Source organism: Humulus lupulus, chromosome 4, assembly GCF_963169125.1.
Source record: "Humulus lupulus chromosome 4, drHumLupu1.1, whole genome shotgun sequence".
NCBI classification, from domain to species: Eukaryota; Viridiplantae; Streptophyta; class Magnoliopsida; order Rosales; family Cannabaceae; genus Humulus; species Humulus lupulus.
This window is the reverse complement of record NC_084796.1, coordinates 52,932,731-52,949,498: the sequence shown is the minus strand read 5'-3', so window position 1 is coordinate 52,949,498 and position 16,768 is coordinate 52,932,731. Positions and strand designations below refer to the sequence as shown.

The 16,768-nt window shown below is 30.9% G+C and overlaps 1 protein-coding gene across 1 annotated transcript; it reads left to right on the top strand.

Moving 5' to 3' along the window:
* Positions 1 to 14,243: 14,243 nt before the first annotated feature.
* LOC133828964 (acetyl-CoA acetyltransferase 1-like) lies at positions 14,244 to 14,604 on the top strand. The gene is made up of 2 exons (XM_062258976.1): positions 14,244 to 14,366; positions 14,442 to 14,604. The coding sequence occupies exons 1-2, from the start codon at positions 14,259 to 14,261 to the stop codon at positions 14,562 to 14,564; spliced, it is 231 nt and encodes a 76-aa protein (XP_062114960.1). The 5' UTR covers positions 14,244 to 14,258; the 3' UTR covers positions 14,565 to 14,604.
* The last annotated feature ends 2,164 nt before the right edge of the window (positions 14,605 to 16,768 follow it).

Genomic DNA, 16,768 nt, shown 5'->3' with positions numbered 1-16,768 from the left:
CATAAATAGCCTTTCATTTATTACAACATTTTTTAACCTTTTTTTTTTAATATTTGTTTAGCTCACTTTTTTTAATAGGAAATCAGTTAAAGTTAGAATAATGATTACTAGTACTACATGCTATTTTTATTACTCGGCTATTGTTATAATTGAATGATTTACCCCAAATTGTAGCCCTTCGTTATTTTTTTATTTTGTTTTTATGAGAAAATACTAGTTTGGTCGTGTGTTTATTTTTAATACACGATCGACTTTTGTGTTTTGTTAAATGATAATTTGGATCATGCGTTTTACAAGATCAAAATAGTACCATATACCCAATTTTGGTAAAAAAAAAATCAAATGTAATATTTCATTCTCAGTTCCTTGGACACTTTTCTGTTTTTCCTGTCGCATCGATAACGACCCAAGAGTTTATATTATAGTTGAAAATATTTTGAACAAAATCAGGTCTAAGGTACTATTTTGATTAATTTTGTAAAAACACATAATCTGAATTATCATTTCATAAAACACAAGGGACAATCGCGTATTCAGAAAAATATAAGAGTCAAAATGGTATTTTTTTCCTTTTTTTTTAATTAAAATTTGCATAATTAATTGTCACTTATAGTACAAATAAAAATAATAGTTTCTATTGTTAAAATTTACATTATTGTAATATATATATATAAATGAGGAAGATTTCTCAATAGTTATTACTCATGGATGGTTACCATAAATCACTAAACAAGTATTTTATGAGAAATAATTATAATAATGATGAAAATAAATAAGTAAAATATATAAAATCAATAACTTCAAATTTTTAGATTAATTAGGTAATAAATATCAGTTGGAAAGATAATTGTCATATTAGTTATTCTCATTAATTCCAAAATGATTTTTTTTTCTCGAGGAATGTATAAAAGAAATAAATAATAAAGAATGAAGAATAAATGGAGAATGAATATTAAATAAGATTCTTTTTATAAACTTTAATTAATAAATATGTGACCGCCATGTCATTAGGTAGCCATTCTAAAAGTTTGAAAAAATTAAATACTATTTTTAAAAATATCAATTAACAATTATAAATATGGATCACTGATCTTAATTCAATGATTAATATTAAAATAACCATCTATGAGTAGTAACCATTAAAAGTGCCATCAAAAGTATTGTTTTCATCCCATTGATTGCATAGTGACAACAATATTTATTTTAAAAAGACATTAAAAATATTAACCTTTTTATAGTAAATTATAAATGGATACAACATAAAAATATTGGATATTTAACCTGTAATAAAATATTCAATCATGTAATAATAGTATAAACAATATAATTGCTAAACATAAAAATATTTATTATTGTTTAATTTGAACACTTAAAATTTAACAAAAGTACTGTTTCTTCGTTAAAAAATAATAATATAAAATTACAAATTTAATAGTTGCTAAACAACTGATTATGGGTTTTTCTTCTTCTATTTTTCTTTTACAACAATATAGTTTCTATTATTAATATTTACATTATTGTCTTATATCAGGAACTTAAAATTAAGTTACTTATTAAAAAATTTACAGTAATGTTGATTTTAATTAAACATTAAATATATATTTTTAAATAAAATATGTAAGTTCTATTGATAAAACAAAAGAGTACACAGTTACACAATATTAAGATTAGGAGGAATGCACCCATTCCAAAGCAACTCATTATCTAACTCTAAAGCCTTCCTTGCTAAATTATGTGCTCATATATTAACACTACAAGAAAAATAGGCTACGACTTCAGTTTTTAAGGTGGAACTACTTTGGTTTTCACGTAAATTCGCAACTGAAGTAGTTCGTGGCGAAGTAAAAGGTGGTGAAAAACCGAAGTAGAAAATTGACTTTCTACTTTGATTTTTATGTATAAACTGAAGTAGAAAGTATGGTTTTTACTTCGGTTTTTATGTATAAACCAAAGTACAAAATAGGGTTTTTACTTCGCTTTTTATGTATAAACCGAAGTAGAAAGTATGGCTTTTACTTCGCTTTTTATGTATAAACCGAAGTAGAAAGTAGGGTTTCTACTTTGGTTTATACATAAAAAGCGAAGTAGAAACGTTTGAACAATTAAGTGCGTGACCTATATAAACCTTTCTACTTCATTTTTTATGTATAAACTGAAGTAGATTCCCTACTTTCTACTTCAGTTTAACCAAATTTAATAAAATTGGATATTAATTCTGGTTTTTTTGAATGGCCTAATTTAAAATTTATATATATTTGCAATTGGAATTAATTATATATTTTTTTAATGAAATTAAGTTAACTTTCATTAGAAATGTCATCCATAAGGATGGACACAAGTTAAAAAGAGACATGAAAACAAAAAACTCTAGCATTTATACATTGACATAACACAGACTTAGAACTAAACGATTTTATAAACAAAATAGGCTTACTACTAACTTTGGCAAGATATCATTCCGACCCTTAGCGACGATTTGGCTACTACTAACTTTGTCTTTTAGTTCATTCTGCAAAACAAACCAATGATTAATTAAATTAGTAACTTATTACAACACTTTACTTTAAAACACTTACATTTTTTCTACACCTAGTTCTTTTTCGAAGACATCCAACATAATAGAAGTTTAATTATTAAATTTTCCTAAGTCTAAAAAAATTTCGGTAGCATAACAATTGCTTTTAACATATCCCAAAATTTTAAATCCTGTAAATAATACATAGAATATCCCAACATGATGTACAAATCTAAAAAGGCAAACAATTCATAAATTCCAAAAATATTGACATATCCCAATTTAATAATTACCTATAAATTCAATACAAACAAACACAAAAATCAACACACATAATTCTATCCTTATTGTTGGGTTTTATAGATCAAATCAGAGATTATTCGCAGTGAAACAACAATCAAAATTGTTAATTTAACCCCACAAGATTTCTAGATCTGCTTTTTCACACATATATATATATATATATATATTGAATCAAATATATGAATAGAAAATTACCTCAAGTCCTTCCTTGCTGCTATCTTTTTGTATGAAAACAATCCTTGAGATCTCACACCAGGATCTTCCAAAATGTTCTCAGCACACAAAGAACGAGTGTGGGCTTTCTATACAAAATAATAAGCAAAATCTATTTATCAGATGTTCTCAATACATGAGATCTGATAAAATTTGGACCTAAGTTTGTGAAGAACAGTGACCTATGCTTGTATCATTGCTCTCTTTTTCTTACAGAGATTTCACGAGATATTTTTTATCACTGAAAAAGTATCAATCTCAAAATTGATCTCCCATATTTAATATATCCAATATATTAAAAATAAAATATTAGTTATTTTAAACAATTTGAAAAATAACTAATCAGTTATCAGATTTTGTTTAAATAATAATATTTTAATCATATTACAATATCTCATTATTTATTTAACATTTAAATAACTAAAATTGTGGAACAAAGGAACTATTATTAGCTTCTTATGCGTGTAGCACAATGACTGTGAACTGTGCTACACGTGTACCGCATGCCAAGGAAGGCATGTGATTTTTCCCAATTTTTTATTATTATTTATATACCAAAATCCCAAAAATAAATTAATTCAAATTAATTATATTTTTGTTAAATCAAATAATTAATTAATTCTCAATTAATTAATTACACATAATTATACAATAATTATGTTTAGTGCATAGAAAAATATTTTACTTATCAAATAAGTCATTTTGCCCATTTTTGCATTTATCTTTGCCAGTGTTTGTTTGAGCCATTTCGAGGACCATGGACCTATAACATTAAGCTCCAATAAATTGAAACTAAATAATTAAACTCTTTAATCATAATAGTTAATTTATTAATTCTGATATTTCTCCACTATAAATTCATAATTGAACTCTTTATGTTATAGATATACTTTTACATAAATCTTATTTTAAGTTGTCTATTGATATAACCATTGTTGACTGTGTTTTTAGCCAACGACATGAGAACGTCAATAACGACAAGCCTTCAAGAGAATGTAAACGACAACAAACAGTTTTTTCAATAAAAGTAAATAACACGAGATTTTATAGTGGTTCAGCCCCGATAGTCGGTAATAGCCTAATCCACTTAGAGATTTTATTACTGTATTCATACTCAAGATCAGATGAACCAGTGTCAATTGAGTTTCTTAGTGTAAATATTCCAGAATACAAAAAAGGGGTTCTCTCAAGAAAAACACACTTTCTCTCTCTAGAACACAAATTAACTCTCAATTTGCCAAAAGTCCTTTTACGATCCCACCAACCCTTTATTTATAGGCCTGGGATCCTCAACTGATATCCCCTTTAGATAGGGATATTTTATTATTCATATTATATTTAAATTATAAGACATATTTAAAATACAACCGATTCCTCAATTTGAGTGAGGAATGAGAGATTCCCGGGTGCCCAGACCGATTCTTGCTGAAGTCGTTCCGGGGATCTTGACGTAGTCTCCTGGTCAAACACACGCATGTTGATTACATGCAAGTATTGGTCAGAAATACTCCTCCAATCTTTCCTTGGACTAAGGTGATATATGCATGCTTGGCTCTCCTCGGACCAAGGTGATCCGAGCCAACTTCCTTGGCCTCTCACCTTGGATAGGTCAGAGGCAATCTTCTTGGCTTCCTACCTTGGATAGCTTCGAGCCAACCTTCTCCAATTTAGGTCCGATCGGACCTTGGTGGCCTTCTCCTCGGACCAAGGTGGTCCGAGGCATTCTCCTCTTGCCTTCTCCTCGGACCAAGGTGGTCCGAGCCACCCTCCTTGGCATCTCACCCCGGACAAGTCCGAGGCATCTCCCTTTGGCATCTCACCTCGGACAAGTCCGAGGCAAGCCCTAGGCTCCTCCAACTATGTCCGATCGGACCTTGCGTATCCTTCCTTGGCCAAAATCTAAGTCCATATTTTGGCTTGCACGGGACTTCTCCTCCTTAGCTTCTTACCTCGGATGGATCCGAGCCAACCACCTAGGAAGCCTACCTCGGACACGTCCGAGCCAACCACCTAGGAAACCCACCTCGGACACGTCCGAGGCAAACACATAGGAGGAGGCTTACCTCGGACACATCCGAGCCAAATACTTGAGAGGCTCCTCAAGCTAAGGTCCGATCGGACCTGCTGCTTTTATCCCTCGAGCCAAAGTCCAAACCCCTCTTTTAAGCTCCTTGGACTTGGGTTTGAAACAACCACTTGGGCTCTTCGAACTGGGGTCTGAGCCAAGCACACCTTAGCCCAAATATTCTCCTCGGGTGTATTTGACTTGACTATAGCATCTCTCAAGCAGTCCAAATTCTTAACTGATACATTGGGCTACTGCTAAGCCAGATCACCCAACTAATTCATGCCATGTGTCAATTTTATTGCCACATCATCCTTTTCAAATTTTTGGGATAACAACCATCTTACAATAATTCAACACTCTAATTAATTAGTTCATAAATTAGAATGGAAGAATTACCATTTTACCTTTCTAATTTACTTCATATTCTTTAAGTACCATTAATTCACTAGTGAATACTTAATATATAATCTAATTATAGATTTGAGCTTAAAATCATTCAGTTCCAGAATTAACCCTTAAGGGAACCAATATACGATCCGTTAGGAAAGATTAGATTCCGTATTGTTGATACATGTTCCCAGCCATCCATGATATTAAATCTCCAAAACAAAAGTCATTAGCCTCATTCTATGAAGAGACCTTAACGAATGAATCAAAAGATTTAATAAACATGAACAGGAGTTCATGAACACACATGATTTAGGTTGATCTATAAATGATAATCAGTTATGATATGAATTACAAGTCTTTATTATTAAATGGTTTTTTGGATAAAGACTTTTATTCATATCGGTCTATATCATATATAATCATATTATATAAAACACCATTACCGAGATGTCTTACCACATCAATAATCCGAATCTAAGTTATTTGTATCAACATGATACTCAGTAAATCGTACTTACAACCCCAATTAAAGAATTACATAACTTCAATTTGTTGTTGTTGACTATTTTTATTCATTCATGTGATCTTAATTCTCTCGTACTAATACAAGATCACATCCTCAATAATGAATATGGAATTTTTCTGATATTTACAAAATTATTCAAACAATAATTTAATAATCTAAATATAACAATAATAGACCATTGTATTTATTTATTCATTGAAATAATAAATGTCTTTTACATGCTTGTATGACATACTCCTAACACTTATATCACCGCCAACACACAAATTTCCCAGAACCTACTTTACTAAATTCAATATGCATGATTTAACTCTAATTTTATAAATAAATATTGCAATAGTAATAAATAAAATTTAAAGATTACTCACCTCCAATATTACTCTTTAAGTCACCCGAAATCAACACCAAATTGGCCACTAAATCAACAACCCTACTAAAAAGCTTTAAAAAAAAAATTAGTTACGTAATTGATCAAACTAGTTACATAATCATCAAACAACATATCAAGCTAGCTAGTTATAGAAAATAAGATCAAATGTCGCTAATAATCCAAACATTCTAAGTTCTAACATTGGCAACAACACTACCTATTGAAGCTATATTTAAAGATTGAAATAACAAGTCATATGCCTTCAAATTAAACACCTCTTTCTTAAAACAATCATATCCGTCAACACCAAGCTCACCACTAAATCAACAAGATTATTAAAAAGATTAAAAAAAAATAATTATCAAACAACATGTCAAACTAGTTAAAGAAAACAAAAATAAGTCACTAATAATCAAAGCATTTTATGTTCTAATATTAGCAACAACACTACCTAATAAAAATCAAAATAATATAAAAAAAATAATACAAACTACTCATTCAACACATTATAAATAAAAAGCTACAACAAAAAATATATTATATATAAAAACAAAAAGTTTGATAATAATATAGAAAATTAAAAAAAAAAATCATACAACCAAAGATTGAACGATCCATACCTATTTTGAAGCTCAAGAACATATTTGAATTCTAAAAATCCAATCAAAATCGTGTAGGAAACCTCATTTTCGAACTCCAAATAGACCCATTGCCAAAGCCTTTCTTTTTCCTAAAAAAATAAAAATAAATCAATTGTTAGACATTACTTAAGTTTTTTAGCAAGAAAACTAGTCAAGAATGGTGGGAAAAAAAAATTTAGAATACCAAACACTCGTCAGTCGTATGACCAGAAACAACGTCTTTTGCTTCTGGGTTTCTTCTTCAGAGAGAGAAGAGAGAAATGATGTCGAAGCGAAAAGGAATAGGGTTATAAAACCCTTTTACTTCAGTTTATATATAAAAAGCGAAGTGGAAAGTCCACTTTTCACTTTGCTTTTTATATATAAACTAAAGTAAAAGGGTTTCAAAATAAGTAAGGGCCTTGATTGGTACGTACACTTTTCTACTTCAGTTTTTTCATAAAAACCGAAGTGGAAACCCCCCCATGGTGTGCAAACCAAACACGACCCTTGTCTTATTGCTCTTTTTGCTTCGTTTTTTTTATAAAAGCAAAGTAGTAGCCTATTTTTTTTTCAAGCACCATTCCCATAAGCAAAGTAAAAATCTATTTAGAAGCTTTTACTTCGGTTTTTAATTATTGTTTGTGTAAAAAACAAAGTAGAAGCCTATATTTATAGTAGTGTAACTTATCTTGGTACATAAGAAAGGAAAATTGCAGTGAAGAAAGATAATGAGTTTTTGATATCCTAACAATATCTGAAAAATGAGAAAGTTCCAAATTAGATGACATTACTCTATCCACAACCACTTTTGAATCAATCTCAACAAAATTTTCGGCGGGACACCAAATGACACCAAGTAAGAGCATGTAATAATGACTTACTCTCCATTACGTAAGAGCTAACATTTCTTCATCAGGACTAGAGAAACCAACAACCACTATTCCTTAATCATTTCTAACAACTGTACCAATCCCCATTTTGTTATGCTTCACATCAATGGTTGCATCAACATTCAGTTTTAAACAACCTGGAGGAGGTGGATTCCATGCCACATTAACTCTGGACACTTTAACAATTGACTACTGGAGGAGAATTTTCTGGGTAGATTTATATTCTTGCAAATAAGAGATGGCCCAGCTAGCAACTTCTCTAAGTGGAATACATGATTTCCTATGCAACAGAGAAATCATATTGTTCCAGGAGGCCTAAAGTATACAAAGAAAATATTCATATTGAACAGAAGTTATACAGACCAAAACATATGACGTAAAATCAATAATGTCTATATTTTGATATGCCTTAAAGAAATCTATAAGCTCATAGAGTTTCCAAAATTTTTAAGCTCTAGATTAATGCAATAGGGCATGACACTACACCAAATACCCCCTAGCATAACAAGAATATAATACTGCTGAAAAAGTATTATTATATACATATATGTGGTAAAATAAAAAAATGGTGCTAACTTATTTTGGTGCCCGCCTATAACTTGTTATATTTTTTCCTAGCTAATTCTTTTTTCCCTTCTTCGCACCCATTCTTTTTTCCTAGCCCACCGTTCTCTTCTGCACCCATTCTTTTTTCCTAGCCCACCGTTCTCTTCTTCGCACCCATCTGCGCCTCTCCCTGCTTGAAATCTTCCTTTAAGCATCCCTACCATCCCGATTGCATTCTGCCCCGGCTCTCTCACCATAACTCCTGCCCCGTTTGTCGGTTCCGGTTACCAGCAGAGCAAGCCAAGCTGGACTCTTTTGGGTCCTCGGAAGGGGTTTTGAGGTTAGGGGACTTGATGATGGGGGATGAGGACTGGTTTGAGGACTGGTAGCGGCGGCGTTCAGGGCTCATTCTCTCCCAACCAGATTGCGGAGGTGGAGACAGAGACGGAGACGGAAAGAGACTCTTCGTCCAGTGTTTCTTTTGTTCAGGGCTTAAGGCCATGGAGATGAAATGGAAGAAGATGAAAGAAGAAGAAGAATATGAGGAACAACAAAAGAAGGCACGAAGAGTCTCGGAAACAACAGGTACTTTATTCTTTTCTTTACTTTCTCGGAGTATTTTGGTTTTAACGGCTGTTTGGTTGCTGGAAAAGAATAAAAAACTAACCAAATTAATATAATATACCTAAAGGTTTGAGATATTGATATGGAAAGAAGAAATTTGTTTGCCTTGTTATAGAATGTTTTGAGTTTTCCCTGATTGGCAGAGAGAATATGTAATTCTAGCAAGGAAATTATATTTGCTTTGTTAAATTTATGACAGGCTGACACTGCACATGAGGGTAATGAGAGTGATGAAGGGGAATACGAAGAAGGGCCTGCTGAAATTATCTGGTAAGGAAATAAGATCATTTTCAAGAAGAAAAGGATCAGGGTCTCGAAGAAAAACAGTCAGCTAGATGACTTAAGTAGAAAAGAGGCTTAGTTTTTTGATACAAAGCTGAGATGAGTCACCTTATTAAGTCAATAAACCATGGATCAAGTAAGTTTTCTTTCTTTTATAAATATGATTGAATATACAGATCTATTTTTATTTGAAAATAAATGTGACTTCTGTTTTTTTAACTTTGATTATAAATAGTTGAAATCTAGGACTTTTGGGGAATTCGCATACTATCATTACGAGTTTGGGGACTTGTCTTGAGGTATCATTGATTTTCAATTTTTGTTTTCACTTTTCACTCATGTTTGGATCTAATAAAACCTTGTACTTTTTCTTATTCACGTGTTATTTGATTCAACTGAAACTTGGTTGTGCATTTTGTTTTTATTGTTGGTTTAGCTGACCTATGTTTAAAGCTTTTGTCCATCAACATAACATGGTGGTATTTTAGTTTTAATTGAAACTAGCTTGTATTGTTAAGATTTGGACTGTTTGGGAATAAGAATGATTAAGAGTGAATGTTTGTATTTAGGCTAAATTCGTATCTATAGAGTATAATTGTGTTAATTGATGTTTGTATCAATTTGTCTGAAAGTTTTGTTTGTCTTACTACTTAAGTTGGTCTTGTTTGCATGTTTGAATGTATTACTAAGATTTTCTCAAATAATACATAATAATTGTTTGATGGAATGCTTCAATGAGATAAATGAGTGAATTGAATTATTTTTATAGATATTTTTAATCTCCTTATGTGATAGGGTATCGATTCCTTCTGCCCACTCTCGCCGTGTCCCTCTACTTCTATGAATTACTAATCCTTTATTTTTCAAAGCCTTTTTATGATCCCTACAAAAGTTTGCATTCTCCAAGACTTGCTAAATTCTAGAGTGCTGCTAATATATTTTGCGCTTCCTTTTGTACCTATTCTTATTGGGCTAATCTCTTTCCCAAGACTTGTATATATGACGAATTGAAGACACAAGCATCAGAAAAAAAAATGATCAAGTCATATTGGTCTCTTCATTAAAAACAGAGTAGAGAGACACAAATATATTTATGTGTATAGGAGATGAGATGTGATATATATTATGTGTTTACAAGATATCTAGTCAGCTCTTCTTATTTGGAAAAAGGCCACTTAAATTCTTCCATGCAGTTTTGAAATAGGTTTTTTAAGTTTGATATTAGTAATGAGCCAATAAACTTCCCATGATTCAAATGTGTAGCTATATTTCTATTTTTGTATATATAAATAGAGGACTAAAACTTTGAATACAATGGCATGGATTCATGGGTTGTTTTTTTTTTTTTTTTTGTTATAACTGTGTTGGAAGTAAAATCATTTGGATTACATGTTTGCATTTGGTTATGTTGTTGCTGTCATTGGCCTATGATCCATCATAATTAGTGGAATCTTGTCATTTTTTGCTTATTATTTTTTTTCATTTGCTTAAAGCAATTTTCTATACCAATTGCCAATTATTTGTTTGAATTCTCCCCTTGTCATTGTATATATAGTCCAAATCCAATAAATCAATAAATTGGACTTACCACTGTTATATGCCCTTACCATTGTTATTTACATGAATGCTAGTTTTACTCCTGTCATTGGTTCATCAACGAGAAATTAATTCCACAAATCTATGTTGACCAGTAGTTTGGTTTAGAGAAAAGTTTTGCATTTAATCAACTAGACTATATTTTTACTTGTTCTAGTTCATCAACTTGGCTAATGACATATCCAGTAATTAAATATCTATGAGCTAAGTACTCAAGTCTCAGAGCATTTTATTAATTTAAGTATTACTAGTAAATAGATGTTTAAATCTAATTTCAATTTGGCTGGTGCCTTGTTACTTAATGGAATTCTTTGATGATATTTCTTATGAAGAGTCTAAACATGTGCTCTAACTATCTTTGATAGACAATGCTCTATTGAGGTTAGGTTTTTTCATTCATGTTTTGTCTTGTGCAACTTAAGCAATTTATTCATTTTAGGCTTGTTGTTCATAAACTTTAACCCAAGGATCCTGCACTAGCAATTAAAATAATTGAAGAGAAACCATTCGTTTGAGCAGCTTTTATTTACACTTTAATTGTAAACATGTTTAATTTATTAAGTATGTTTGACAGTGGTTATTGTAAAATAAGTTGCATCAAACTGGTGGATTGTGTAAATGTGCATCTTTCGGTTTGAAAAATGGTTTGATGGTGCCCTTCAAACCATAATTTTGTTGGTTTGTTATGTTAATATTTGTCTTAACAAAGATTTAGTTAACTTGTTATTGTGTTAATAACCACACTAAAATCTAATAGATTTAAAAAAAGTATTATGTTTGGTAAGTATTAGAATGCTTTGGGGAGTTTAGTTGATACAAGAGGAATTGTACATTTGTGTCTTCAAGAGGAATTTATAGAGTATGCATGTTAGGGGAGAAAAGTTCAATTGTAGATGCATTTGTAAGTATCTCCTTAATTCTTATGACAAAGCACTAGTGCCTTAAGTTTTTTTGAGAACATAATTCATGCCAAAAACATTGGATCAGATCTTAAATGTAGCAGCAATGCTCTTGGTTGGGACGGGGAGGCTAGCCTGAGTTGTTGTATTTTTTCTTTGTTGATATTTTGTATTGCATATGGTGTTGTTTCTTCTGGTTGCAATGTTCTGATTAAGGTAAACGAGAGACTAAAATTGCTTGTGGCCAAAACACTTCAGTAAAAGTAAACAGTTTTGAGGAACAAGTAATAGTAGATCTTTCATTTATCATACCAATTTTGATGTAGCTATATCCGTGTATTTAGACTTTTATTTAATAAGTATTTTAGGTTGAATTTATGAGTACTAGGAATTCATTTCTTTTATCATTCTCTGTTTCTCAGATCTAATGCACATTAGATGTTTGAGAATAACTTGTGTGTTTCATATTTCTTTGTGTTTTGAGTTTACTAATTATTTTTAAAGATTCATCTATGGTTGAATATGTTAAATCTTTTATTTTGAATTTACTGCATATTTTTATACAAATGTATGTGTGTTTTTTCATAAACACATGTTTGCATAATAATCTATGAAGTTTTTTCTAATTCTCTTGATGTGATAATGTGTGCATAGAATCTGTTTGATTAAATTCCTGAATGACTTGTATTTTCTTTAACACATTGCTTCATCCTTCCTAGTAGTACACATTGCTGCTCTGTTAAGTCCAGACCTCATCTGATGCACTTGCTGTTTTTTTTAATGTTACATTTGAAGTCTGTTAAAATAGTTAAGATAAAAGTGTGTTGGCTTGGTGTGATTATGTGTAAATTTCCCTGTCAATTTACTTCAGGAACTTTCATATCTTATAAAACTTATCTATACATATGCATACACACTTTCAAAACTTGCAAGCCTACTGGTACACATTATGTATTTTGGCCATCATCTCATATATCTATTTGATTGAACTGAAACTTGGTTGTGCATTTTGTTTTTATTGTTAGGTTAACTGACCTATGTTTAAAGCTTTGGCCATCAACATAACATGGTGGTATTTTAGTTTTAAAAAATTGACCCTAAGATTGTTACTGTCTTAGGACTGTAATTTACTGCATTACTTAAAGCACAGCCCAATTAATAATATGACACAAGATAGTCCTTGCAGTGTTCATCAGTGTTTTTGCTCATGGAATAATTGAAATATGTGGAAACAATGAAATATGTTTTTGTTCATCAGTGTCCTACTTGCTGGTAAAATAGGATAATACTTGCTTCCTATGCTTATATCCTTAAATTGGAGAATGAAAATTTCAGGCTAATTGTTTGCAATATTCTTTTGGGTTTGAAATTCAATGCTCATGCTATATAACGCTCTGTTCCAGACTTGAAGACTTACATGATTCTTGTGAATTCTTGTCTCTGAACTTTTACCTTATTTATAATCATTTGAAGATATTATAAACAACTCAATGTTTTGGAAATCTTCTTGACTGCATACCAGAACCAAATGAGAAGCTTGTGGAATTTGGAATAGGAGGGGGCTGCAATTCTTGTGCTGGTATGGTCAACACTATTAACTGGTGATCTTAACTTGATCATATTTATTAAGATGCTTGTTTTCATAAATAGATAGATGTGTTCTGTTTATTGATAATTTTTTGCATTAGTGTTTTTGAATAAAGCTTATGAATAAAATTAAGCTAACACTAAAGTATCATTAAAGCCAAAAAAAAAAATACTCATCACCCTTTATTCATATTAAGTGTCTTTTTTTTTTTAATCATTTTGGATCTATATATATATCTTTTCAGTTATGAAAGTGATATTTAATTTTATATTTATTTATATGTAATTTTCAAGCTCAATCCATCTTCAAAGTTGAACTATAGAGTTATATAAGTATATGTTATATATAGGCAAATAGATCACCAAATGATTTTTTGTCAATACATATTTGCATTTGTACTACTGTGATCTTATACCTTGTTTTACCATCATCATATTCATGTGGGCTTATTATTAATTTAACATATTAAGATTTTTTTTCTCCATTACTTATTCTATACTTGTAGTTTAAATCTTAACACATTAAAGAAATTATCATTTAGCATTTATTTTGTAAAGTGACCTTGCAAATGCTTCCCATGCTTATGAGTGATATAGCTTTTTCTTTTTTAAAAGTACTGGTATAGTTTCGTTTAGAGTAAGACTTATGTTATGATTATGTTCCCTTGTGCTTATTCTTAGTTTTCCACTAGTATGAGGCTCTGTTCTTAGTTGGGTTCTTGTGACTCTACATTGCTTTGTTGGACTTTGGTTCTTCTTTTCCTAGCTAGTTTCATTTAATGTGTTAAGATATTATTGTCTACCTTAATATGGTTTGGTTTTTATCATGAATAGTGATGGTGCAGTTGCATTAGTCCTAGTGAGTGGAGAGAAGGCACTTCAACTTGGATTGCAAGTAATTGCAAAGATTAAGGGCTATGCTGATGCAGCTCAGGTACTCCAATGAATTGGCTTCCTAGTTCTATTTTACTGTTGCTGAAACATAGCTCAAAGAAGATTATCTTCGCAGGCACCTGAATTCTTTACAACTGCTCCAGCCCTTGTGATACCAAAAACTATTTCAAATGCTGGTTTAGATGCTTCTCAGATTGATTACTATGAAATAAATGAAGCGTTTTCTGTAAGATTTTAGTACTTGTAATCCCTATACTGTGAGTTTGGAGAAAACTAGATAATTTCTTTCAAGTTAATTTACTCTTAAGTCTGAAATGTATGCTATTTTAAATGTGATCACTCTTCCATTTTCTGCAATTTGTATAGTCATTCATTTGTCCACAATGCATTTTAGCTTTGCTCCATTTTGTCACTATCCTTATCTACATTTTTTTACTCTTCCAATTTCCAAATATCTCAGGAAAGGCTTAACGTACATGGTGGGGCTGTATCATTGGGACACCCATTAGGATGCAGTGGAGCTTGTATCTTGGTCACATTGTTAGGGGTAATCTATAAGCTTCCCTTCTCTTGCAATGCATTCCTAGTTTGACATTCTAATATCATTTATATAGTTCTCTGGTTTTGTTTACATGTTTTCTTAATGATCTAAAGTCATAGTTCGTGGTCATATCTAAGCTTATGCTTTCTACATATACTCATGTGAAGTGATCTCGTGTTTGTCATTTATTCTTTTAAATTTCTATTGAGAGTTTAGCTGTGGAATAAAAGAGACATTGGTAACTATGCTCTCTCTGATATATTTTACTTGGAATTTCTGAAATAAGAATAATGTTGTTGCAGGTATTGAGACATAAAAAGGGAAAGTACGGGGCTGGTGCCATATGCAACGGTGGCAGGGGAGCTTCTTCACTTGTTCTTGAGCTCATGTAAGACCTGTAATTGTTTTTGAGCTTATCTTGATTGAATTCTCCTGATCGGCTAGCTAGCTTATAAATAAAGCTAATTGGCTAACCCAATTGTACTCATCACTTGGTTCATTTTCAATAATAAGAATCAATTTCTCATTATTCTCTCATTTTTAATATGTGTCTCCAAATAATAATGGATAGTTAAGGTATATTTATTATATATAACAGTAGTTGTATTTGTTAGTTTTAAGTTGACTAAATTTTATTCTCTGTTAGTTGATTAGTTGTAATTTTCTTGTTCTTGGCTATTGATATTGTGTGAGTGGTTTTAGCTTAATTTATTTGTATTTTATCTTACAAACTTTTTCGGTGGTGTTGCTGTGATACAAGTAAACACTAGAGACATATTAAAGATGGTTCTCACCAGAGCTTACACACTTGGGTAATGAAAGAAAGTCCCATTTTTTCCTTATGATTATACAATGAAAAAGTTGCCACTTGATTTATTATATTACTAATTTGCCATATTTTTTTGGTAAATGTCTAATATTGGAGTTTTCTCTTGGTGTTAGACTTTGCTTAGTCTTGGTAACAAAATATTTTAGCACATGTAATTGAACTGAATTTAATAATTGTTAATTATGAATTGAACAAGCCAAATTAAAATTGAAATAAGGAGAAATTGAAAAATTGATTGATCCAAAGCTGGGAGGGGCCTATGATATTACTCAGCTGAAAAGACTTGCCTTTGCTACATCACTTTGCATAAGGTCACTCACAAAATGGCAGCCTACCATCACAAAGGTATTAAAAAAACCATTTTAATGACACACCATATATCTATATGTATGTATATATATTATACTAATACTATAATAAACCTCTACTAAATGGTATTTAAAAAATCATGATTCATATCAATAGAATAGAAAAACTTGTTGCTTATTCTTGCATTGTTGAGAGGAAATGATATTATATTATATATATAACTTTGGTTCTAATCTTCTGAGATGCTTTCCTCATTAATATGGTCATATTATTTTTATAAATGGAAATGAATAAGAATATGTATAACTTTGTCAATAAACTATTTTCTCGTGGAGGAATATCATGGGTTTAGCTTAGACTACATATATTGTGCCACATGTTAATACAGTAGCCTTTAGTTGACTGACCTGGCCAGTAAGCAACATATAGTTTTATATATATGATAAAGAAAGTCTAGTAAGTAATAACTCAGAGTTGAGGGTTCAGTTCCAATAGAGTTGTGCTGAGGATAAGTTAACTTGATATGCCTATAAACCTTGTTTTATTTAATTTCTCATTGAGAAAAGTTCTCAGTTTGAGTTTTCCTTAAGAAGTTATGAGAGACTAAAATAGTAGACAAGTTGGAGAAGAAATGATATTACCATAGTTCTGATAAAAATAAAAAGTTCTCTAGGCATATGCTATCTCCTGTGCAAAATATAATTTTTTATTCAATATGTGATATATAATTAGTCTGTGTAATTTGGTAGTTATATGGCATAAA

Coding starts and splice junctions, on each gene's coding strand:
- LOC133828964 (XM_062258976.1), top strand. CDS start 14,259: ATGAATAGTGATGGTGCAGTTGCATTAGTCCTAGTGAGTGGAGAGAAG. Junction 14,367..14,441: donor GCTATGCTGATGCAGCTCAG/GTACTCCAATGA, acceptor TTATCTTCGCAG/GCACCTGAATTCTTTACAAC.